This window comes from Haemaphysalis longicornis, unplaced genomic scaffold, assembly GCF_048455015.1.
Source record: "Haemaphysalis longicornis isolate Haplotype H1 unplaced genomic scaffold, Haemaphysalis longicornis Haplotype H1 scaffold_6, whole genome shotgun sequence".
Taxonomy (NCBI): Eukaryota; Metazoa; Arthropoda; class Arachnida; order Ixodida; family Ixodidae; genus Haemaphysalis; species Haemaphysalis longicornis.
Window position 1 is genome coordinate 88,491,890 of NW_027526407.1, and position 20,626 is coordinate 88,512,515.

The following is a 20,626-nucleotide window of genomic DNA, read 5'->3' on the forward strand; positions in this document are numbered from 1 at the left end:
CCCCACTCTGTTCAGCTACTTCTCCGTCTGTCGACCATTGCATATCGACAGGGCAGCGCAGTGATGTAGGGCCTCGGTGGGAGGGTTTTTGTTGCCGTTGCACACGACGTGTATGCCGGCCACATCTTGAGAGCGTGAAGAAGTCATGTGACTTCCTCCACACTTCTAATGCCCCGGCTGCGAGAGGGGCTTTTTAGTGGCAGCACTTAGGCACCCGCTCCTGTGGTTTCACCGCGCCGTCGTCCGTCGTTGCAACAGAGTGCACCAAAGGGACACCAAAGGGAGACGAGATAAAACAAACAGAAATGCGAAGGAAAGTACGACGAAGGTGTGAGGTGTGTGTGTGTGTGTGTGGGGGGGGGGGGGGGGGGGAGGGGCGGTATGCCGAGTCTGCACGATGCATTGTCTCCGGCGGCGACGCGCTACGTGTTAAGCGAGAGCTACGGCGAGGCATGGCGAAAGGCGCGACCATACAACCTCCTTGGGCGCGACACATTGCGAAGATGTATACGCTTAGGATCGCGTGTTTCTCTTCCAGGGGCGATATAGTCTAGCTGGGTGACAAGAACCACCAGCCTGCAAACACTGGTGGATATCCTAATCAGCAACATGTCCTATGGGAATTTCCTTACACTATTCCCAGCATTCCTCACTTACACACACCGACGCAGCTGCCATATCTCATTGACCCAACCTGGCTGACTCGCGCCTCCACTTTTGAGGAGCAGCCAGCTCTCGTGCAATACATCAAAAACGCACTAGAGCTGAGTTCAGCATTCACTGTAGACGACCTGTAATTGGGTTGTCTGAACCACCTTTGGTTCTAAATAAAGTTCTCTCTCTCTCCTCCAGGGGTGACAAAATCTTCAGCACCGCTTCTCCATGCTACTGCTGTACCGTCTTTCACAAGTTTTATACCAGTCGCCACCCCAGATGACACGCTCACAATTAGAAAAATTGGATGATAATGGCGTGGGCGCCATTATCTGCAGTAGCAAAAATAGCCGTGGGCGAACGCGTGCCGCTTGCTTGGAGGAAAAGCGGGAATCGAGAGAGCATCGGTGCACACAGAATCCTGAATCGCGTGAATGGCGATGCCGTTGCTGCCTCAAATTCAATGTCGTCGAGAAGCTGCGAATCCCTCACGGATGAAAAGCAACTTGCCCGCTGGGAACGCCGACTTAGCCAATAACGATAATATAGAAATTCACTATAGTAAGATGTCACCACAGCAAAACGCACCATAGCCACAGTTTCGCTGCCTTCTACCTTCCCAAAGTGGAAGGGCTCTGAAATTTTTCCCTGTAATTGCTCAAGGTACGTGGCGGTACGGCGAAACTACGCACATATCCTGTATATCGAGAAAGCAGTGACCTCGCCTCGAATGAGAATATAAAGTTCTAGCACTGCGTATGCTCCGGCTGTTCTGGGGTTACCGTGTTGACCGGGACCCGTCTGGGCACTTACACATTCGTTTCGGTAGGTGGTATTAGTTCTATGGCCAGCCGTCACCATGACCGCGCATTCGTTACCTTGGGGTGCACCCTCCTCGCCATGCGTGCTCGCGCAGGCGCAGTCGGTTCCCGCTCAGCACGGTAACCACGGAACAGACGGAGCGCTAATACTTTTAATGATTGGTGGGAGCGGGAGTGGCAGCACGTAGAGTAATAATAGGCGCAAAATTTAAAGGCATAGAGTTTCATACTAATATATACTAGAGGAAAATCTGGCGCTGCATTCGCGGGCCGCCGTGGGCGGCGCCATTGCAGCTAGCGACGTACCTCGCCTCCTTGGCTTGGTTAGCCACATGGCTTCTATTTCGTCTTAAAGCCAAAATAAATAAAAACTGGTAACATCATTTTTTTGTTCATCTTGCATGAAGCTTCTAAATATTCCCTGACAAATACATCGTTCTGGAGGCTTAATTTTATATTATTAAAACAAATTCGATTAATCTTCTGCCGTAATATTGTTGCATTTTTGCAGCCAGAGGCAACTTTTCAGCCTGTTCGTGAACCATGCCAAAGACAAGTGGAACGTGCCTGCCCGGTACATGACGGCACGCTCGCTGGAACGTGGCTCCCCTAGACAGTGGCGCCAGAATTCCATCTAGTGTGCATTAGTATGAAACTATGTTTAAAGGATCCTTCACGCAAGGCTTCCGAGCAGGCTTGATGAGGTCGACAATAGAAAGCGTACACTGAACGTTACTCACTCTGGGGCACGTGGAAGATGGCGACGCTGATTCCAGCGATGATGTCCGAGACCAGCCATTCCTTGAGATTGTAGTGGCGCACCCAGCCGATAATGGGAAACAGCCCGAGGAGCTTCTTCTGCAGTTGCTTGATGTGCAATCTTTTACGGACTGTGCTTGCCATGCGGTCGCATATGGGAACCTGCGGACATGATATTACAGTTATAGCAGAGCCGAGAACCGGATTATGCGACCGGCGCCACTACGCATGCGCACAGGCCGAAAAACTAGTGCGCATGCGCTGGTGTACCAGGTACCTTCGCGAACTGGTTCTCCGCTCTGCCGTATAGCTCGCTATTAACCGTTCTGTACGCAGGTAATGCCCGACTACAAGTTGGTACGGAATACAAAAACGTACGAGGCAATACGTGTTACCTCCTACCGGTTTTATTCAATTGTATTAAACTCGGAAATTCTTAGTTGGGATGCCGGTTGCTGCCGCGACACTATTGAAACCATTCGGCGGCGTTAATTAATGAGAAAGGTAGACACGTTTGTGGAGTAATAGTCGTTGAGCTCGTAGTGTAGCTGTGATAATACAAAACTACTAAAGAGACTTGACCAGTAAATTTCATAGTTTTGAGAATCCGTAGGTAGACTTTTGCTCTCCTACCTATTTCATTTCTAAGCGGATATCTGGCAGAAGTGTTTCGTAGTTCCGGTTGTGATTTTCCTCCCTCCTTCAAATGTCCTCTCCTGCTCACTTGTAAAACGCGAGCAACCCATCTGTGACAGCTGCTTTGAGAGTGAAAATCTGCTGAAAAAATTGCTTTCCTTTTATAGAACACATTCCTCGAAAGCAGCCTAAAATTGAGCGGCGTATTTTCGGCACGGAAGGAAAATGTATAAAAGCGGGAGTGTAATATTAGTGTAATTAGAGAGGCTGTAGGCTCATGTAAAGCAACTAAAATTATGGAGCAAGGACGTTCTTTTTTTTCTGTACCAATTAGGACATAAATTAAGAGGTCGACAGGTCCCTCGCGTATTTCATGAAAATACCTTCAACTACGGAGGCGCCGCACAGGGTGGCAAACAATGGCTCAATTTTAACGCTTAACGTCCTAGCCATTACAAACAAAAGCAAGAAGATGCACGCAGCGTTTTATGAAAGTTTGCCGCAGCTTAAGGTTTCGCTGCTTGCCGTTTAGCAATATCTATAGATGATCCGCTTGCGATGAAGGGAATGCCCAGACCGCCAGCACTTAGCCATCAAGCGCAAGCGAAGCAGGAGTTTTACCCTCGCCTAGTCACGTGGTACCGCAGCGACAAAGCTCAGAGAGCAAAGCGGTAAGAAAAAAAGGGGAAGCATACGAGCCTGCAAATGAAGGCCGCGTGGGACGCTATGAATGACCGTGGGGGATGTAGCATAGTAGAGCTTTCGCCCTGAAAGAGCGCGTGCCTGAGCATGTATCGCTGTCACCTCATCATCATCATCATCATCAGCCTATCTACGCCCACTGCAGGGCAAAGGCCTCTCCCATCATTCTCCAATTACTCCGGTCCTGTGCTAACTGCGACCAATTTCTGCTTTCACCTCGCGGCACAGCAAACCCAGTGATCCAGGGCACGTGCCCGGCGCAGAACACCTTGACGCGTTCAAGGAGGCATACAGTGTGACTCAGTTGCTTGCACTCATTTAGCCTCGCAGCTCATAACAAGTACTCAGGCGCCATCAGAGTTTATCTCCGTCATTAGGGTGAACTTTTAGATGCCTTATCCCCCCGAAAAGTGACGGTTGTCGTCGTCGTCGTCACTGGCGTTAACATAAATGGTACAAAAATGGCCACCGTTGAAAAGAAAACACGAACAATACAAATTTCGAAAGATGTTGATGACTTTCTAGGAATGTGAATGGGAAGGCGAAAGCCTATTTGGACGTTCTGTTAATTTGCTGTTGAAATTTCCGGCGAACTTTGCACCTGCGCCCATCCCCACTTGACAGCGCGTTTCCAAGCTAGTTCAACTTAGACTTACGGTATATAGCTCCCCTAGCGCTACGCGAAATACAGGAACTCTAGTTCCACTTAGGGTGCGTTGATGATCGAGGCAGTCTAGTTCCACTCGCTCGCCAGCGCCACTCCCGGGGCGCACTGCGTCGCTTCCCTGGCTCGCGCCCATTCCCGGCGCGAGATCCCCGGACCACGGTACCCTGCTCGAAAACAATTTTTTTTCTCCCTGCGGTTTTCTAATCTCAAAATGCGCGTTCGGGCCTCAAAGAGCAATTTAAAGGGGTCCCGAAAGATGTTTTGAGCACACTAAATGAACTAGCGCAATCGTTAGGGCTCGATGGTATAACATTTTTACGTGCAGGGGAAGGCTCACACTTTAGTTGCAAAGTTTGTTGTCGCGTTCCCACTCTTTCCTTCATTTTTTTGGGTCATTGCAATTTCCCCGCATGTACAGTCTTTGTCAAAATTTTGTGGGCCATGGCGACCGTAGCCGGAGCAGGCACGCGGCCAAGTATGGGCGCTGCGCTTGCAGCAGTCGGCTGGTTGCGCGGCTAAAGAGAGTGAGGGGAACTTTTGCTCTTGCTATTGCATACCCGGTTACAGCTTAAGAACGACAACGGAAAGTGCCGCTGGGCCTCATCACCGCAGCGGATGTTACTCCGCGCGGCGGAAGTAGTGCGTTAGTTGGAGTATTTTGACCATGGCACGGGCCGTTTTCGTGATTTTTTGGACTTAATATGCTTATAAACTACTGCAGCGACGACAACCCAACTACGTGAGAAAAGGCAGACGATATCACGCAATCACAGCAACTGCTTTCAAAATGCGCGCGCCCGTTGACATCGGGGTCTGTCGCTTAGGCGGAGTGATACCGTACATCATCTATGGCCGTTCTTAACTTGTTACAGAGTATAGTGTGTCCGGCGCGACAAGAGCTGCGCAAAGTGCCTGCCCTGAAGCGAAGTGCGCCTGCTCCGAGAAGCCGGCCTCGCTGCACTTACCGCGCTACGTGAAAGGAAGCGAGAAAGTTCCCCTCACTCTCTTTAGCCGCGTAACCAGCCGGCAGTGGCAAGTGCACCGCCCCTGCTCGGCTGCGCGCCGGCTCCAGCCACGGTCACCGTGGCCCACAAAATTTTGACAAAGGCTGTACGTCATCGATTCTCCGGTGTGGTTCACGAAGCAGAAATCTTGCGATTGGGCGGCTTTTTCTGTCTCTTCCGGTGAAGAGAAGCGCCATCTGCTCAAAGTCGACGGGTCACAGTGGCACCTTTAAATAATCAGCTCTTCTTGCAGCACGTTTAACGCTATGATCGTGTTCGCCCATATCTTTTTACTCTATTACCACGCTTCCCGATAAGCCGCGTTGGCTAGGCCGACACCACGACGGCATGACAGAGGCAGACTTCCGAATTGGCAGCCGCCTTGTCCCACGACTCCGACGGTGACACGAATACGTGGGCTGATCGAAAGTCCGTGTGGTGGGACTGGCTTGCCGACCGTCGGGAATAGATCGAGAATCGTAAACTGCGTCCCGACACCATTCCTGGCGTGATGAATGCGGTTCTGTGCTATTAGTTTCTAGAGTTTAATAAACGTAGTAAGGTCCGTGAAGTTCATGCAGCTCAACACATGCGATCTGTAGGCTTACGACCCTTCGGCTGTTCGCTCTGGCGACAATTTTTTTCCCGGAGTTGTAAATTGCATATTCGTGCGCGACCAGCAACGCTTGTAGAAAATGTAAGCTCAGTTAAGATCACAAGAGGAATTATGGAAGTTGCCACGATTACGACAAACGCGGGGCGTTTATTTTTGGCCAATCGTGGTCAATCTTCCTATATATATATATATATATATATAATATATATATATATATATATATATATATATATATATATATATATATATATATATATATATATATGCTCGATTTGGCCAATCTCCCTAAGCGGCTATTCACGGTATTTTTTTGGTATTTTTAACTGCAGACAAGATTGGCCAAACTCCCTGAGTGGGTATTCTCGGTATTTTCTTGGTATTTGTAATGCAGACACGGAAGATTGCAATTTACTAAATAGTTTGGCTGTTAAAAAGCGAAAAGGAGTTGAGAAAACAATAAAAGTCAACCTCATCCTAGTCAGCCTCGTCACCAACCCCATCCTCATCCTAGTTCTAGCATGTGCGACCAGCTGCCGCTCAAAGGAATGAGTGGACGGCGTGACACACATTTCTGTTGCAGTGGCACCGCCTCTTTGTGCCCCCGAAAGACAAAAGGACTGGAAGAGACAATGGCACCCCCAGGTGTCACAAGCAAGCCTCCCGCAGCCTTGTCCGATTAGAGTTGTTCGTCGTTTCGTCGTGCATACCCATGTAGGGAGACTGGCCCAAAATCAGGCAATCTAAAGGTGTTATTACGGCCGAGTTGAATATAACGAATAAGCAAAAGCAAACCACACAAAATAAAACCTAAACAGAGAAACAGAAGAGCAACGCAGAAAAAGTATAGAAAACCACAGAAAAAGAAAAGAAACAGAAACAAGCAGAAGTTAAACACGAGGTAATCGCAACAATAACTTAGGAGAAAGACTGGCTAATCACTGCTCCGCACTTCCGGCAGCTTTCCGTTGAGTAGAACTGCAGCCATTTTTTTTAAATTACTTCGGCAGCCATTTTGATGACCGGGCAACAACAACTGAGCCTTTTTCGGATAAAATAGCACATGAGCCTTTCGCCTTAAAATGATTCCTGTTTGTGCCGCGTGACACGCGGACGTGACGGCACGTAATTTGAGCAGGTGCATGCGTGAAATGCTCTGACTCGGGCGAAGCTGCCTGCGGGGGTAATTCACGTCATAAGACGAAGACACAAATGCGAAAAAAGAGAACCAAAAACGACCTAGCAGTGAAACGTATTTGATAATCTCTAGGCAGTCGCCTTCACAGCACTTAAGCATACCTAAGTTGCCGAGGAATTTTTTTGCTTTTGCTGCTCGCTTCTTTCAAAACGGCTCCCGCCGAGGAAACCCCAACGACAGGTGTGCAGCGTTTCCGTTCCACATTTTTGATGAGAATGAATCATCTTTGGGTTTGCTGGCGAAAATGAACAAACATTCTCAGCTGTACCTCTGTGACACTCCGGATGGCGTTTTATAGATATCCTGATCGAAATTTCATCACCGAAAGAGAGTGTATTCTGCGTTTACCGACAAGGTTGTTGCTGCGTACAAGGCCCATACAAAGCCCGTATGGCTGAATGCTGCAGTAAAAGCTAACAAGGAGACTCTCCCGTGAGAGAACCTGAAACCAAAAATTCCCCGTGTATCTGCTCAGTTGACTACAGATGTCGAAAGAGGACTGCTGCCCCTACTGAACGTGGGACTCTTGTCCCCCGCCCTTTTCTCACGCTCTTCCCATGCTGTCTAACTTCTGCCATGATAAATACGGTGGAGGTTTACTCAAGTAAATTTAATTTTCCTGCGTTCCACTCCTCGCACGCCATCGATTGGAACTTTTAGTTACTGTTGGATGTAGAATGCCGCCACCACAAGGTATTGATTGATTGTAGGGTTTAACGCGCCGACGCAACGCAGGCGATGAGGCGCGCCGTAGTGGAGGTCTCCGGATTAATTTTGGCCACCTGGGGATCTTTAACGTGCACCGAAATCTCGTGCACACGGGCGTTTTTGCTTTTCGCCTCCATCAGAAAAGCGGCCGCCGCGGCCGGGAATCGAACCCGCGACCTCGTGCTCAGCAGCGGCCACCACAAGGTATGGGCTCGCGCGCGGGCTGTTTGTTTATTTGGACCAAACCATTGCGTTCCCCGCGTATGGTTTGATTATCTATTACAAATACCAAGCGCGCATCTATTTTCACTAAAACGAACCCTGCACGCAGCTGTTATATACTGATGTTCCCCAATTAAATGTTCCCGAATTTTTCTTTTTGCTCAACGTTGACGAATAGTAAGTGTGGCACCAGATTCAGTCGTTCGGAAAAGTTTTGCCCGAACAAACGTCTTGTTTCAGAATTGAACTTTTGACTGGGTGGCTGCATTGAGGGGCGCGCCAGACACAGACAGACAGACAGACAGACAGACAGACAGACAGACAGACAGACAGACAGACAGACAGACAGACAGACCAAACTTTTCGGTTTTTAAGTAGCTTAAGAAAGACTACGGTCTTTAGAAGTAGAAAAGCTGATGCTGCGTACCTTGCCCTTCGGAATGCCTGCGAACTCGCTCTCGAAATGGGGCTGCGTAAACACCGGCCTGTGGTGCGGAGTGGTGGCTCCGGGCAGCCGCAGGTCATACTTGTCACTTTTACTTAGACGCCGGATCATGTTGGGCCCTGCAAAGAAAAGAAAATACACTTTCACAATCAGTTTTGAATCCCTGTGTCTAACGTGGTGTTTGCAAACGTTATGCATGTGCATTGTCGTTTAAACACGCGATTGCTGGGATGTAAATTTCGCATAATTAGTGCCAAAGTGTTACAAGAATCAGCCGCTTTGTCATGTTGTAAACCGCTTGTTAATCAAAGAAACGTACTCGGCTTGCTTGGGGTGGTGCGTGGGTAGGGAGAACGTTAAAGGTAGGAGTTTTTTTAGTACTGAGCTCTGTGAGCTAGTCTTGAGTTTTTTTAAACAGGGTACCCGCTTCACAGTAGACCAGCACTATTCAGCGTTGTATTCACTGGCGAGGCATGCATGCAGGCAACCATGTGAGTGCGCCGTCACTGTTTACACCGGGCTCCGCGGGATGGCGGTACTCGTCCGTGTTAAGCACACGATATGTGTTGGACGTTCGAACTACCCCACCGAACGCAAAGTAATGCCTCGATTGGAATGTGAGTGCGATTAATAACGTCTCTGTTGACACCAAAGTTGAGAAACCGGTTGAAATAGATCAGACGACCCACATCGGATCTTTTTTTTTTGCGTGTGCGGGCCCACTGGCACAAACTGCGCCATGTTCGTGGCCGTTTACAGTGTTGCCGAGTGAATAAATTGACAGCTAAAATTTTTAGTGAATACCATTTATACCCCTCGTGTTACCCGCCAGAAATCCGATTTATAAAGTTTGAAAGATTATGTCTTTTTAAAGTTTGATAAGGTCCACAGGAATAATAGTACCAATTTTTTCTACTGAAGAAAAGCCCTGAAAAAGAAAGTAAAAAAGAAAGTGTCTTGTTCAAGCGATGGTTTATACTGAAGGACCTTCGCTTGGGCGGAGACAGGGACTTAGCCTTGATTTTAAGTTCTTATTCTTTCTGCAACTTTCCAGAGCTATTCCATCCTTATTTCCTAAAACCTACTGTGTACGACGGCGGACAGCAGTTTGTCGGTGCAGGAAACTAGGCGCCTTAGAGTGTGGAGTTCACACACACACATTATAGCGCAGTTCTTTTGGGTATCCAACCGCGGCATCTTCTCACGCAAAGCACGCGTTATACCATCGCGATATCAGTGATGTCAATAACGCGAAAATTTTGCGAACACTAACCCTAACGTTGTGAGTAAAAATGGACTATAAATTTCAGTGTGCGGGTAATTTTATCCCCTATGCACGATATATCCCACGCCGGTATAGCCCGCGTGCTTATTTGAACAAAACAAATTTATACCCATGTATGCGATGCAGCCGATTCGTGCATGCGATGATGAAAACGAAGGAAAATAAGCAAACTAGAGGAAAATACATTCAAGACATGCAGCAGAAAACAGCGGCTTTGTATTTTCAAACGTTGGAAACTTCTAATTCATAATGAGTTAATACATGTGATTTATGTACCATTACTTATTTGCCTGTTTTTTTTCGGCCAAAATCCCTAATAAAATGGGCTCAAAGCCCTTCAGCGTTTTCTCTTTGTACAAGCTCAACTGTATTTCATCATGTCTTGTCTGGTTTTTCGTAATATCGTAAATGCAACAAAACAGGTATTTAAACTCTATAGCTTTTTTAAATACAAGCACCTATGGAATCACCTCTTGAAAAGCGATCTCTTTCAAAACATGACAAAAATTTCACCGATGGTGCACTGTTTACTGTTACCGTACCTATATACCTGAGTACCCATCACATCAAACATCACAAGGTGGCGAATGCTTACGCCGTTGCAACTACACAGTAAAACATGACGCCAATTTGAAATCTTGTCTCCGCTGTTCCTACCCCGCACATTACTGTGACAGGAACAATGCTTTTTGCCCCTACTACAAACCGCACGACTCCATATCACGCACTTCCACTTCGCTGTAAATTTTTCATCGGGAAGACTATAGTGCACTACCACAACTAAAACGTAAACGCCGTTTTTCTCTTTCCCGCCAATATCTCACGCTCTTCCCTTCTCGTCTCTCTCGTCCCACGATAAACACGCTGGAGGTTTTCTCAAACCATTTCGATTTGGCGCGTTCCTCTGTTCGCGCCCCATAAGCTGGTATTTTTAGTTACTCTGCGCTTTGGAATGCCAATATGAGGTGTAAACCCGGAAGCAAGCGTTTTTGTGTATGTTTTGCTAAAAACATTGTTTTCAACTCGTATATTTATTTAATATCGCAAATAAATACCACAAATCCCTCTTCAATTAAAAAAAACCCTGCCAGTTCCAATTATGCGTGGAGTTTTTGCCTCAAGTGTGCCTTTTTTTTTGCTCAGGAATGTTGACAGGTATTAATTCTGTTTCCAAATTTATTGGTTTGGAAAGGTTTTGCCTGTATAAACTTTTCGTTTTAGGAAGGATTTAGCTTTCGACCGGGTAACTGAATCAATGAAGAGACACACAGACAGACACACAGACACACACACCCACAGACACCCACAGACAGACAGACACCCACAGACAGACAGACACCCACAGACAGACAGACAGACACCCACAGACAGACAGACAGACAGACAGACAGACAGACAGACAGACAGACAGACAGACAGACAGACAGACAGACAGACAGACAGACAGACAGACAGACAGACAGAGACAGACAGACCCACAGACAGAGACAGACAGACCCACAGACAGAGACAGACAGACCAAAATGTTCTGGTTCAAGTAGCACAAGAAAGACTACTGTCTTTAAATGAACTGCTCAAGCAAGTGGCATCCGCTTCAACAATAATACTTGTCTCACAATTGAAACCCGGCCTATAAACTACGCGCACATCTCGTGGTGCGAAAAGAATGTAGCTGCCCGCTGCGTGATGCAACAATCGCCTGTTTAACCTAAAGTATAAACAGGAAAATAATAAAAAAAACGCTCGACTTGAAGCGTTTCTTCGACCTATTCATGAAAGCAAGCACAAAGTGTTCCAATCTAAACAATAAAAAAAATCGTGCCTAATATTTTGCAATCAGATAATTACACACTGACTACCAGTACCTGTACGGGTGAAGTTCATGCGGAATGCTGGTAGTTTATTTTAAAAATTCATTTAACATTTAAGGGTTGGTGTGGTTATTAAAATATTTATACTGAATAATTGAAATACACATTCCAATACTTAAAATAGGATTATTTAAAAGTTCAAATCGGGATTTTGCTGACATCGTTGTTTAGAGAAAACTGATGTTCTTAGATCGCAGGGTTCTGACTGGATAAGTTTTACGGCGTATCTTTGACATGGGGATTGTTTCTACGGCAAGGGTAGCTGTGCACATGTTTAACGTACTAAACATATCAAAGCTGGAAAAAGGTCGCTTGGGGAAATATTGAATCCTCAATTGAGTGCAATAAAATATAACCTGGTTCTGAACACCTCCACTTTGTAAATTTAAGATCGTAACTTTCGTTTGAGCTCCATCCCTAACAACCAAAACAAACCATTTACGGTATTTACGAAACGAATTGTAAATAAGAACGCGTCCAGTAAAGTCGAATTTCATAGGCTGCGAGTTCGGGCATGCTGAATATTTTATGACTCGTGCGGTATTACATGGCGAGTGTATGTTGTCACCCTGTATTAATAATGAAAAACACATTTGTGTCGAGCAATGGACTAAACAAGTAACAGATTGTACTTCGTAATTACAAGCCCGCAGCTATAAATGCGGCTGCAAATTTAAAACTTTTATGGTGTCCTTAAGATGTACAGGCAAACCTTGATGTAACAAACCTCTATAACGAATTCCTGGATATAACGAAGTTTTTCAATTCCCCCATTGCCAACCCCACTGATACCCATGTTTTCGTGACCTCTGTGTAAAGAAGGCGTCGCGACGGTTACCTTCGATGTAACGAATTCGCTACGCTGATGAACCATTGTTTTTTTTTTGCACTTTTTCTGAAAAATTGGCTGGAGAAATGAACGAATTTAGCAAACTAGTCGCGCGTCTCCGCTGCTATCTGGTGTCGGTTCGTGGGTGATAAGTTCTGCTGCCGCAAAGCGAAAAGTTCTGCCTACTCAGACAAGCTCGCAAGTTTAAATGCCGTCTCCGCCAGCGAGAAACAAGAACGTCGCCGCCCGGTACAGTATCACAGCTAGCAACCTCAACAATTTTGAGTGCGGAAAATAGCATCAAGCTCCGAAAAGACGCCCTTCCAGCATTAGTTTGGTACTTGACATGGGTTAAGGCACGCATTTGTGAATACGGGCGTAAGGGATCCTGTTTCTTTGGAAGGATGTCTAGTGCCTAACTCGTAGGACATCAGCAGGTGAAATGGCACAGTTTTTCACCTGAAGTAAATCATTTAGCGGTGAGTTCACCCTCTCTGATATCTGGCACCTTCGTTTGGTTTCTCCATTTACGCGAACCTTAACTCAACACCTGCATGTAACGGAAAATTGCATGTAACCAAAAATTTTATGTAACCAAAAATTTTATGTAACGAAGAATTGCACATAACAAAAAATTGCACATAACAAAAAATTGCACGTAACAAAAAATTGCACGTAACGAAAAATTGCACGTAACGAAAAATTGCACGTAACGAAAAATTGCACGTAACGAAAAATTGCACGTAACGAAAAATTGCACGTAACGAACAATTGCACGTAACGAACAATTGCACGTAACAAAAAAATTGCACGTAACAAAAAATTGCACGTAACAAAAAATTGCATGTAACAAAAACTTGCGAATTTTCGTCAACTTCGTTATATTCATGCCTAACTGTGCACCGATAAAGGGAATGTGGAAGCTCTACAATGCAAATGTTGAAGTTTGGGCAGGATAATATTCAACGCCCTCGACCACATTTGAAAATCACGGTTTGGGCTCTGCAAACGGACGAAGTTTTTGTAGTGCATAGTTAACAAGATTAACAAAAAGGGAGCGGGCTAAGAACAAGGGAGCGGCCCGAGGCGAAGAGCCCTCGGGCTGTAAACACTCAACGAAGGACCTGAGACGATGTACACTTCTAGACCGCAGGACCTTTTTAGTTCACGCCATTTTCTGGCTTTGTATAGCCTACCATGCGTCAGCTCTTCAGAGGAGCGTACCATTGGAAGATCCAAGCCCTAACAGCCCCAATGAAATACCCCGTGTTGCTTGTTAGCGTAAAGAGATCTGAAACTTCAATTCTCCTCTGAGTCCAATCCTGTGGTAACTTGATCGATTGATTGCTTGCGGGGTTTAACGCGACGTAGCTACATTATGGGCTGTGAGGCGTAGTGGAGAACTCCGGATTAGTCTTTGACTTCTTGGGGATCTTTAACGTGCAGCGAAATCTCGACACACGGGCTTGTTCGCTTAATGCTTCCATCCGGAAAGCAGCCACTTCGGCCACGATCGAAGCCGCTTCCTTGGGTTCAGAAGCACAGTGCCTTATCCATTGAACCACAAGGGCAGGTTCCCGTGGCAACTCACTTCGGTTATCCAGGGCGTGAGGTTCGAAAATTTAGAACTCTTAATCAAATTATCATCCACCAGTGATCATTGAAAAGTTCAACTTATTTTAAACAATGACTGACACGCAAGTTCTAGGTTCAAAAGAAGGTAAAAATGCTTTCCTGGTATGCACCCAGCCAGGTTGAAGAACGCTGGTGTTCCTGGTGAGTCAAACCACAAACGATGGAACGCATAAAAGGGTGACGGAAACCAGTTGGCCGCGCACAGGAACAAATCTTTCCAAAACAACAACTCTAACGATGATCGCTCTTCGGGTCTGAATCAGGGGGCTGAACAGAGCGTGGTACGCCGGGGACGGCACTGAGTCGAGAACAGGATTTCACGCACATATGCGAGCTGCACACGCTGTAAAGCGATCACATCCTCTACGCAGCAGTTGGAACCCCTGAAAAGACAAACACACGCGCACACGCAAAAAAAAAGAGGAAAGAAAAAACCCGGTGCAGTGCCACCGACAGTGTGCGTGCTTCCAGATATGTTCTATTCGTTTCCGTTTTGTTGTTGCTAATTTGTTTTCAAAGCCTTCCACAGGCAATGACACACTTTGCCCTGCTCGACATAGTGTAGAAAGAGCAAACAAACAAACAAAAAAAAACGATAGCACTGGGCGCACGTTTTAGAAGACCAAGGCTTTTTTTTTCAAACGTTGATAGTGACAAGCGACACAATGCGCGACTATCTTCAGCGCTTGTAGGAGATCCATCTATCGGTGAGATAGCCTTGGAAGTTCGAAGTGCTGCGATCAGCTGACCAGCACCGTATAGACGAGTCCCTGCCTCCTTTCGGAATGTGGAAATAAATCGCACGTGTTCGGACTGCACGACCAGACAGTTGGAAGGACTTACGTAAGTGCGCGGCATAAAATATAATCGGCGGAAACAAAGGGGCAGTGTCAATAAATAGCAGCACGGCGGGGTTTGGAAGCGGATGTTTACACGCGAGCATTTTTTTTTGACAGACTGTTCGCTGCTAGCAGTTTAGCTAGAGCGCATTTATTTTTCTGGATGATGCTTGTGCGCATGAGACCTGGTAGGGACATTGTTTAAGAGTGAAAGCTTTGTTGCTCCAGGTAGAAAACACGAAAACAGCTCATCAATCCAGCCTTCAAACTCCGCCAATGTCAAGCCAGAACCACGTGCTCTTGCGCGGAGTGAAAAAGTCTAATCTCTCGTTCGTTCCACGGGGAGGGGAGCGAAGAGGGGGGTTGGGACGCCTGCCATCAGGAAACGATATAGGCGCTGAGAATCTTTAGTGACAGCGGCGACTGCGCCTGTCAGTGTTTGCCATTTGTCTTGCAGTGACACCGTGTGCGCGTTCACAGCGAGCTTTAGGAGCGAAAACCGAGTTATCACCCCACAATCTCGGCCTACCTGCATTCAACTACGGCAAATTTGTCTTCGCAGCGAGGATGTTCGCCTCTCGGTGGTCGAAAATTCCGTGTTGTAAACAACAACCCAGGCAGGAGCTAGCGGTTGTAGTCCAAGACGAAGAGCGCATGCGTCAGGCTAATCGGGCGTGCAGATTAGAGCTCAGTATTCATGTAAAAAATCCACAAAACAAAACCATCTTCCCGTGGTGAACCCTGATGAGGATGCGAAGCATCATGGGGGTTCCGTGTGGTTCCATTGTGTTGCCGTTATGTTGAGTGAACTGGTGTTTAGTAGCGCCAGAGGGAATTCCGCGTCCGGGTCCACACCGGTGGCAAAGGCACGCAAGTGCTGTTGTGTGACGGTGAGTAGGCGGTGGTTCTCGAGGCACCGAAACTCGTCCATCATGTTCTTGTCGATGTTGTCTCTGTGGTAGAATCGGTAGTCTCCGTCAGCGTTGGTGAGGTAAAGGTTGTGGACGTTGGTGCACCGGCTGGGAGCAACGTACACGCCCTCCTCTTCGCAGCGTTGTCTTCACCTTCTTCAGCGGTTCCCCGACAGGAAGATGACAGTGCTTGAACGCGAAGCTATCTCGTGATGAATTCTTTGGTTGGCCAATCCCTATGGGAATCCTCTCACAATCATCACCAGCGGTGCCTGGCCAGGCATGCGCAGTGGGGGTGCGGACGGCGACAACAACGACAACGACAAGGGAGGGAGGGACACAGCTCCGAGCATGAGATGCTGCGCATCCAATATCAAAACCGCACAATGGATAAGGCGCCTGTGAGCATTGGGTTCCTCCCTCCCACCATGCCTATCTGGTAAAGATTATGCTTGCAGATTATGTTTGTAGTCGTAGGCATAGTGTCACAGTAAAGCAGTTCTTGCCCAAGACGCAGAGCACATGTGCAAGGCTAGGCAGGAGGTAGCATTCGCCGCCAGGGAAGCCGAGCGCGAGCGACACACCCGCCGAGACAGACGAGAAAGGTTTCACACCCTCCCCCGTCGAGAAACGTTTGACACCCTCCCCCGTCTGCATGCCTAGTAATTTACAACTGCTTCGCTTGACACCCACTTTCGCAGGGAGGCGGCCGACCATTTTTTTTTCATTACTGGGCAGTGGTTTATGTGGAGTTGTCACGGCAATCTGGTCGTAATTGTGTCATAAGGCGACCGAACTAACGCGCAAAGCAAATGAAGGACAAAAAGGACAAAACAGTTGCTTTCTATACGGCTTCCAAAAACAACGCCGAAAAAGCACGTTTCGGAATTCGCAAACGCTCCATTTCGCGCGAAAGTGCAGGAGCGCCAAGTTTAAATGGCGGTAGAAAATGTGAAGCCGGAAGCCACGCGGTGCGAAAGCCGGAGGCGTGCATCAAGCAAGTGAAAGTCCCACCGTAGGGAGAAGGCGGTTTGCGTAATAGGATATAACCAGAATATCCGTTCGTGTGGGCGTATTTAGCAAAGTACCGAAATGAACAACTCAGTCATGCTCTTTCAGGAACGCCACACCATGTTCACTAAACTGTAAAGCTGCAAACGCACGTGTACTTGGGTTCGCAACCCGGCAGGGAAGTCTTATTTTCTATAGAGACGAACAAAACACAAAGGTGCACCTTTTGTCAAACTTTTTTGGAGAGAGAGAATTCTCTGTCAGAGACAGAGAGAGAGAGAGACAGAGACAGAGAGAGTATAAATGAATGTATGTGTGTGTATTTGTTTACATATTTATACTTTTTGTGTGTTTGACCAAAGCATGGTAATTGATATGTATTCACCGCTACCTTGCGATACATGTAACTTTCCCTTCTGCCCTCCTGCTTGGTCCTTAGAGGACTGCAGTATGTACTAGATAAATAAATAAAAATAAAATTCAAAAATTAAGTTTTACTTTTTTATGCGAAAAAAATAATTCCATGACAGTAAGAAGGAAAGGCGTTTTGGGAGACCTTACTCTCCAGCTCTGACCTCGCCATTCAGCAACAGCTGGTGGCTCTAGAAGAAGAATTGATTGATTGATTGTAGGGTTTAACGCGCGGACGCAACGCAGGCGATGAGGCGCGCCGTAGTGGAGGGCTCCGGATTAATTTTGACCACCTGGGGATGTTTATCGTGCGCCGAAATCTCGTACACATGGGCGTTTTTGCTTTTCGCCTCCATCAGAAAAGCAGCCGCCGCGGCCGGGAATCGAACCCGCGACTTCGTGCTGAGCAGCGCAACGCCTTAGCCACTGAGCCACCGCGGCGGGTCTAGAAGAGGAATTACTGGACACATATGGGTCCCGGCAGCGAATAGGGAACTACCCCATCTGGTGCCTGCGCGCCCCATTCTTTATTTGAAGCCCAGTAAAAGTTGTTGAATCAAACAATATCTGGCTTTCCAACATAAAACATTTCATCATCCTTCGAAGCGGAAGCCTGTACATTGACTTTTTCGCGTCCTGTGCACTTCCGGCACGGAGTAGAAAATTTTCATCAAGCCTGTTGTACATCGGCGTGAAATGCTACAAAGCCAGAATAAATTTCATGACTTCTCAGCCAATCGAACTGAATTTTACTTCCCCATAACACTCATTGGAATAGTAATGTGCGACTGGTGCGGTTACATAAAGTCAATGTTCGTTGTAACCAGCACTGTAGCGGATTGCATCGCTAGGCGAAGGAAACAGCAAAACAGGGCCGTGTGCAGTACCCGTACGGGCACGTGTATGTCGGGTTATGCAGGGGCATTTCATGGTCGACCGTGCACGTTTGTGGCCAGCCCGTTGCGCATGGGAAGCACGGTGTACTTATTCCTACATCACGAGCGGCAGCTGCTACAGCTGGCGTGAAGGCGACCCACTGCCGCAACCGCACGTGACAAAGCCAAGGGCCAAAAAGGGCGGCAAAACATCCTGCGAAGCGATGGGAACCCAAGGGCGTAGCCAGGGCTCCGTAGGATGAAGGCCCACTATTTTTACCGGCGGCGTAAGCTGTGACAGCGGTTGGTCACGGTCGGATGACGTCAGCTGCCGCACATCCGACGATGATGCGGAGAGTTAACGGCCGCTGAAGGCGGAAACCCGTGTATCTTGATCACTTGCTAGTGCAGTGTCCTGTGGCTCATGGTCGCGTGCGGAAGTGCTCGGTGCTGTTTCGAATGACATTTTCATGTTGACACTCAGGCGTAGTTGTTGCAGAGAGTAGGTTTGCTCTATACGAAGAAGGAAAAACGGACTCTTCTTGCCCGTTTTTTTTTTTCGGTTGATAACGCGGGGTAGCAAAGAACTCAAACGCATTACACTTACACGTTGACAAACAGGGTCAAAAACAGACTGTTCCGGTTTTCGATTTGTATAACCGCGTATTGTTTGTATTTGTGGAGAATATATAAATGTCAATACAGATTTTCAAACATTGCCCCGAACACTGCACTAGCGGCAAGGTTGGCTAGGGAGAAGTAACTACCGAAATTCCGTCTTACAACATTCGAGAAGCTACGACTACAATCTGTATTATACACAGAATCAAGCCGCAAGAAATCTTAAACAATGTGCCTCTCACTATGCAGTACGAAGGGAGCGCGATAAAGGTTCGTATGAGTATGTAACGCATGCTTTGGCCTTTACTGCACCTACTACACGGCATTGAATGTATAGTAGCTCTTTCCAGCCCCTCTTATGCCGTGCACTCAAGTAATAACGGGGTGATGGTGACTTGTGTGTACGGCATGGAGCAGGATTTCGGGCAGTATGAGCAAATAAAAATAAATACAAAAATAGGGTGGCCATTCTATTCTGTGAAGGTGATTCACCAGCGAGATTGTTTAACACACGACACAGAGGCGACACCCAATTTAGTCGAAAGGTATGAGCAGACATCATACCGATGGTACGCGCCTTCACTATCCACAGCGGAGAGGTTTACGCTTGAGCTTTATCCGATGGCGTTAGCGGAACAAACGCCAAGGAAAAAACTGCGCCGCATGTAAACGATGCGCCACAGCATATGGGGTAAAGCCGGCTTTTGCGCCTGCTCGAGGATGACCCCAAGGGGCATGCGTATGCGCACCCCTTACATTTTAAAGGTTATAGCCTGTCTTGGACTACTAAAACGCAGTAAAATTAGAACAGCTTGAACTAGGGGTGCAACACTGGAGACACAGCGGAGCTGGACTCGACCTAGCTTCTTCCACCCCTGGGAGCCGCTGCCAGTTTGGGGGACTGGCGCGACAGCCTTGTAAACGCCAGCTAAACTTGGCCTCACCCCTCAACACTACCCTAGCAAGACTACCCTAGCACTAGCCTAGCCTACCCTAGCAACCTAGCAAGACTACAGTACCCTAGCACTTCCCTACCCTAGCAAGACTACCCTAGCATTAGCCTAGCCTACACTAGCAACCTAGCGAGACTACACTACCCTAGCAAGACCAACGCAAAACCTAAAAAAAACAAAGCGAAGCGCAGAAAACCCAGGAAAACTTAGCAAACCCGGAAGTTAATTCGACCTCAAGCTACGCTGATTTTCTAGCCTTGCCTTGAGCAAGCTGCACCAATCTTTTCCACCGTTGAAGGAATGCGCGATTAAACGCTTTCACCGTGGAAGCGCTCGAGGCGCCAGCTTGAATATGGCTGATCTTGCCCTTACTCTTTCCTGTATTTCCCTCTCCGCACACCTCCCTTATGAAACGAACGAGCCATTAGACGCTTTCACTTCGCACGCGCACGAAACGCTGGCTTCAGCTTGACTGACCTCCGAGGTGAGATTGACGGAACGAGGCGTTTTCTGGGTTTGACCAGCAGTATTAAGCTACTTAGCCTAAAATTGTTACTCCTTTAAGTCAACGCGATGGAGCGAATCGTGCGCACGCCATTATGCATACTATGGTCGCCGTTTCACCCAAGCTGCGGCAAAAAATAGAAGTAACAATGTTGGATTCGCGACATCCTACGTCATTAGTCTTCGCTCACCGAAAGGTGCACCATCATTTCAAAATTGTGCATCCTCCACCGCTTGAACACCGATTGTCAGTGAGCTGTAAAACTACTAAAGCTAAATCGAGAAAAATGCTCGCATTAGTTCATTGCTTATGCATTTGACTACCCAATCATGTGTTAATAAATATTTTATGGAGCGCTTCTTAGTTTAGGCCTTAAAATATGGTGGGTAATAAGTAATTATCCCTAAACTAATTAGCTTTTGCAAAAACGTATCGGATATTTGGAATCAGC

At 47.2% G+C, this 20,626-nt stretch overlaps 1 protein-coding gene across 1 annotated transcript in view; it reads right to left on the reverse strand.

Moving 5' to 3' along the window:
* Nucleotides 1-20,626, reverse strand: part of LOC144143613 (prestin-like) — a 74,980-nt gene that overhangs the window by 31,446 nt on the left and 22,908 nt on the right. The window contains exons 2-3 of the mRNA XM_077675451.1: nt 8,412-8,548; nt 2,216-2,396 (exon numbers count right to left, since the gene is read on the reverse strand). Of these exons, the coding sequence (XP_077531577.1) occupies nt 2,216-2,396; nt 8,412-8,548 (318 nt within the window). The remainder of the gene's footprint in view (nt 1-2,215; nt 2,397-8,411; nt 8,549-20,626) is intronic.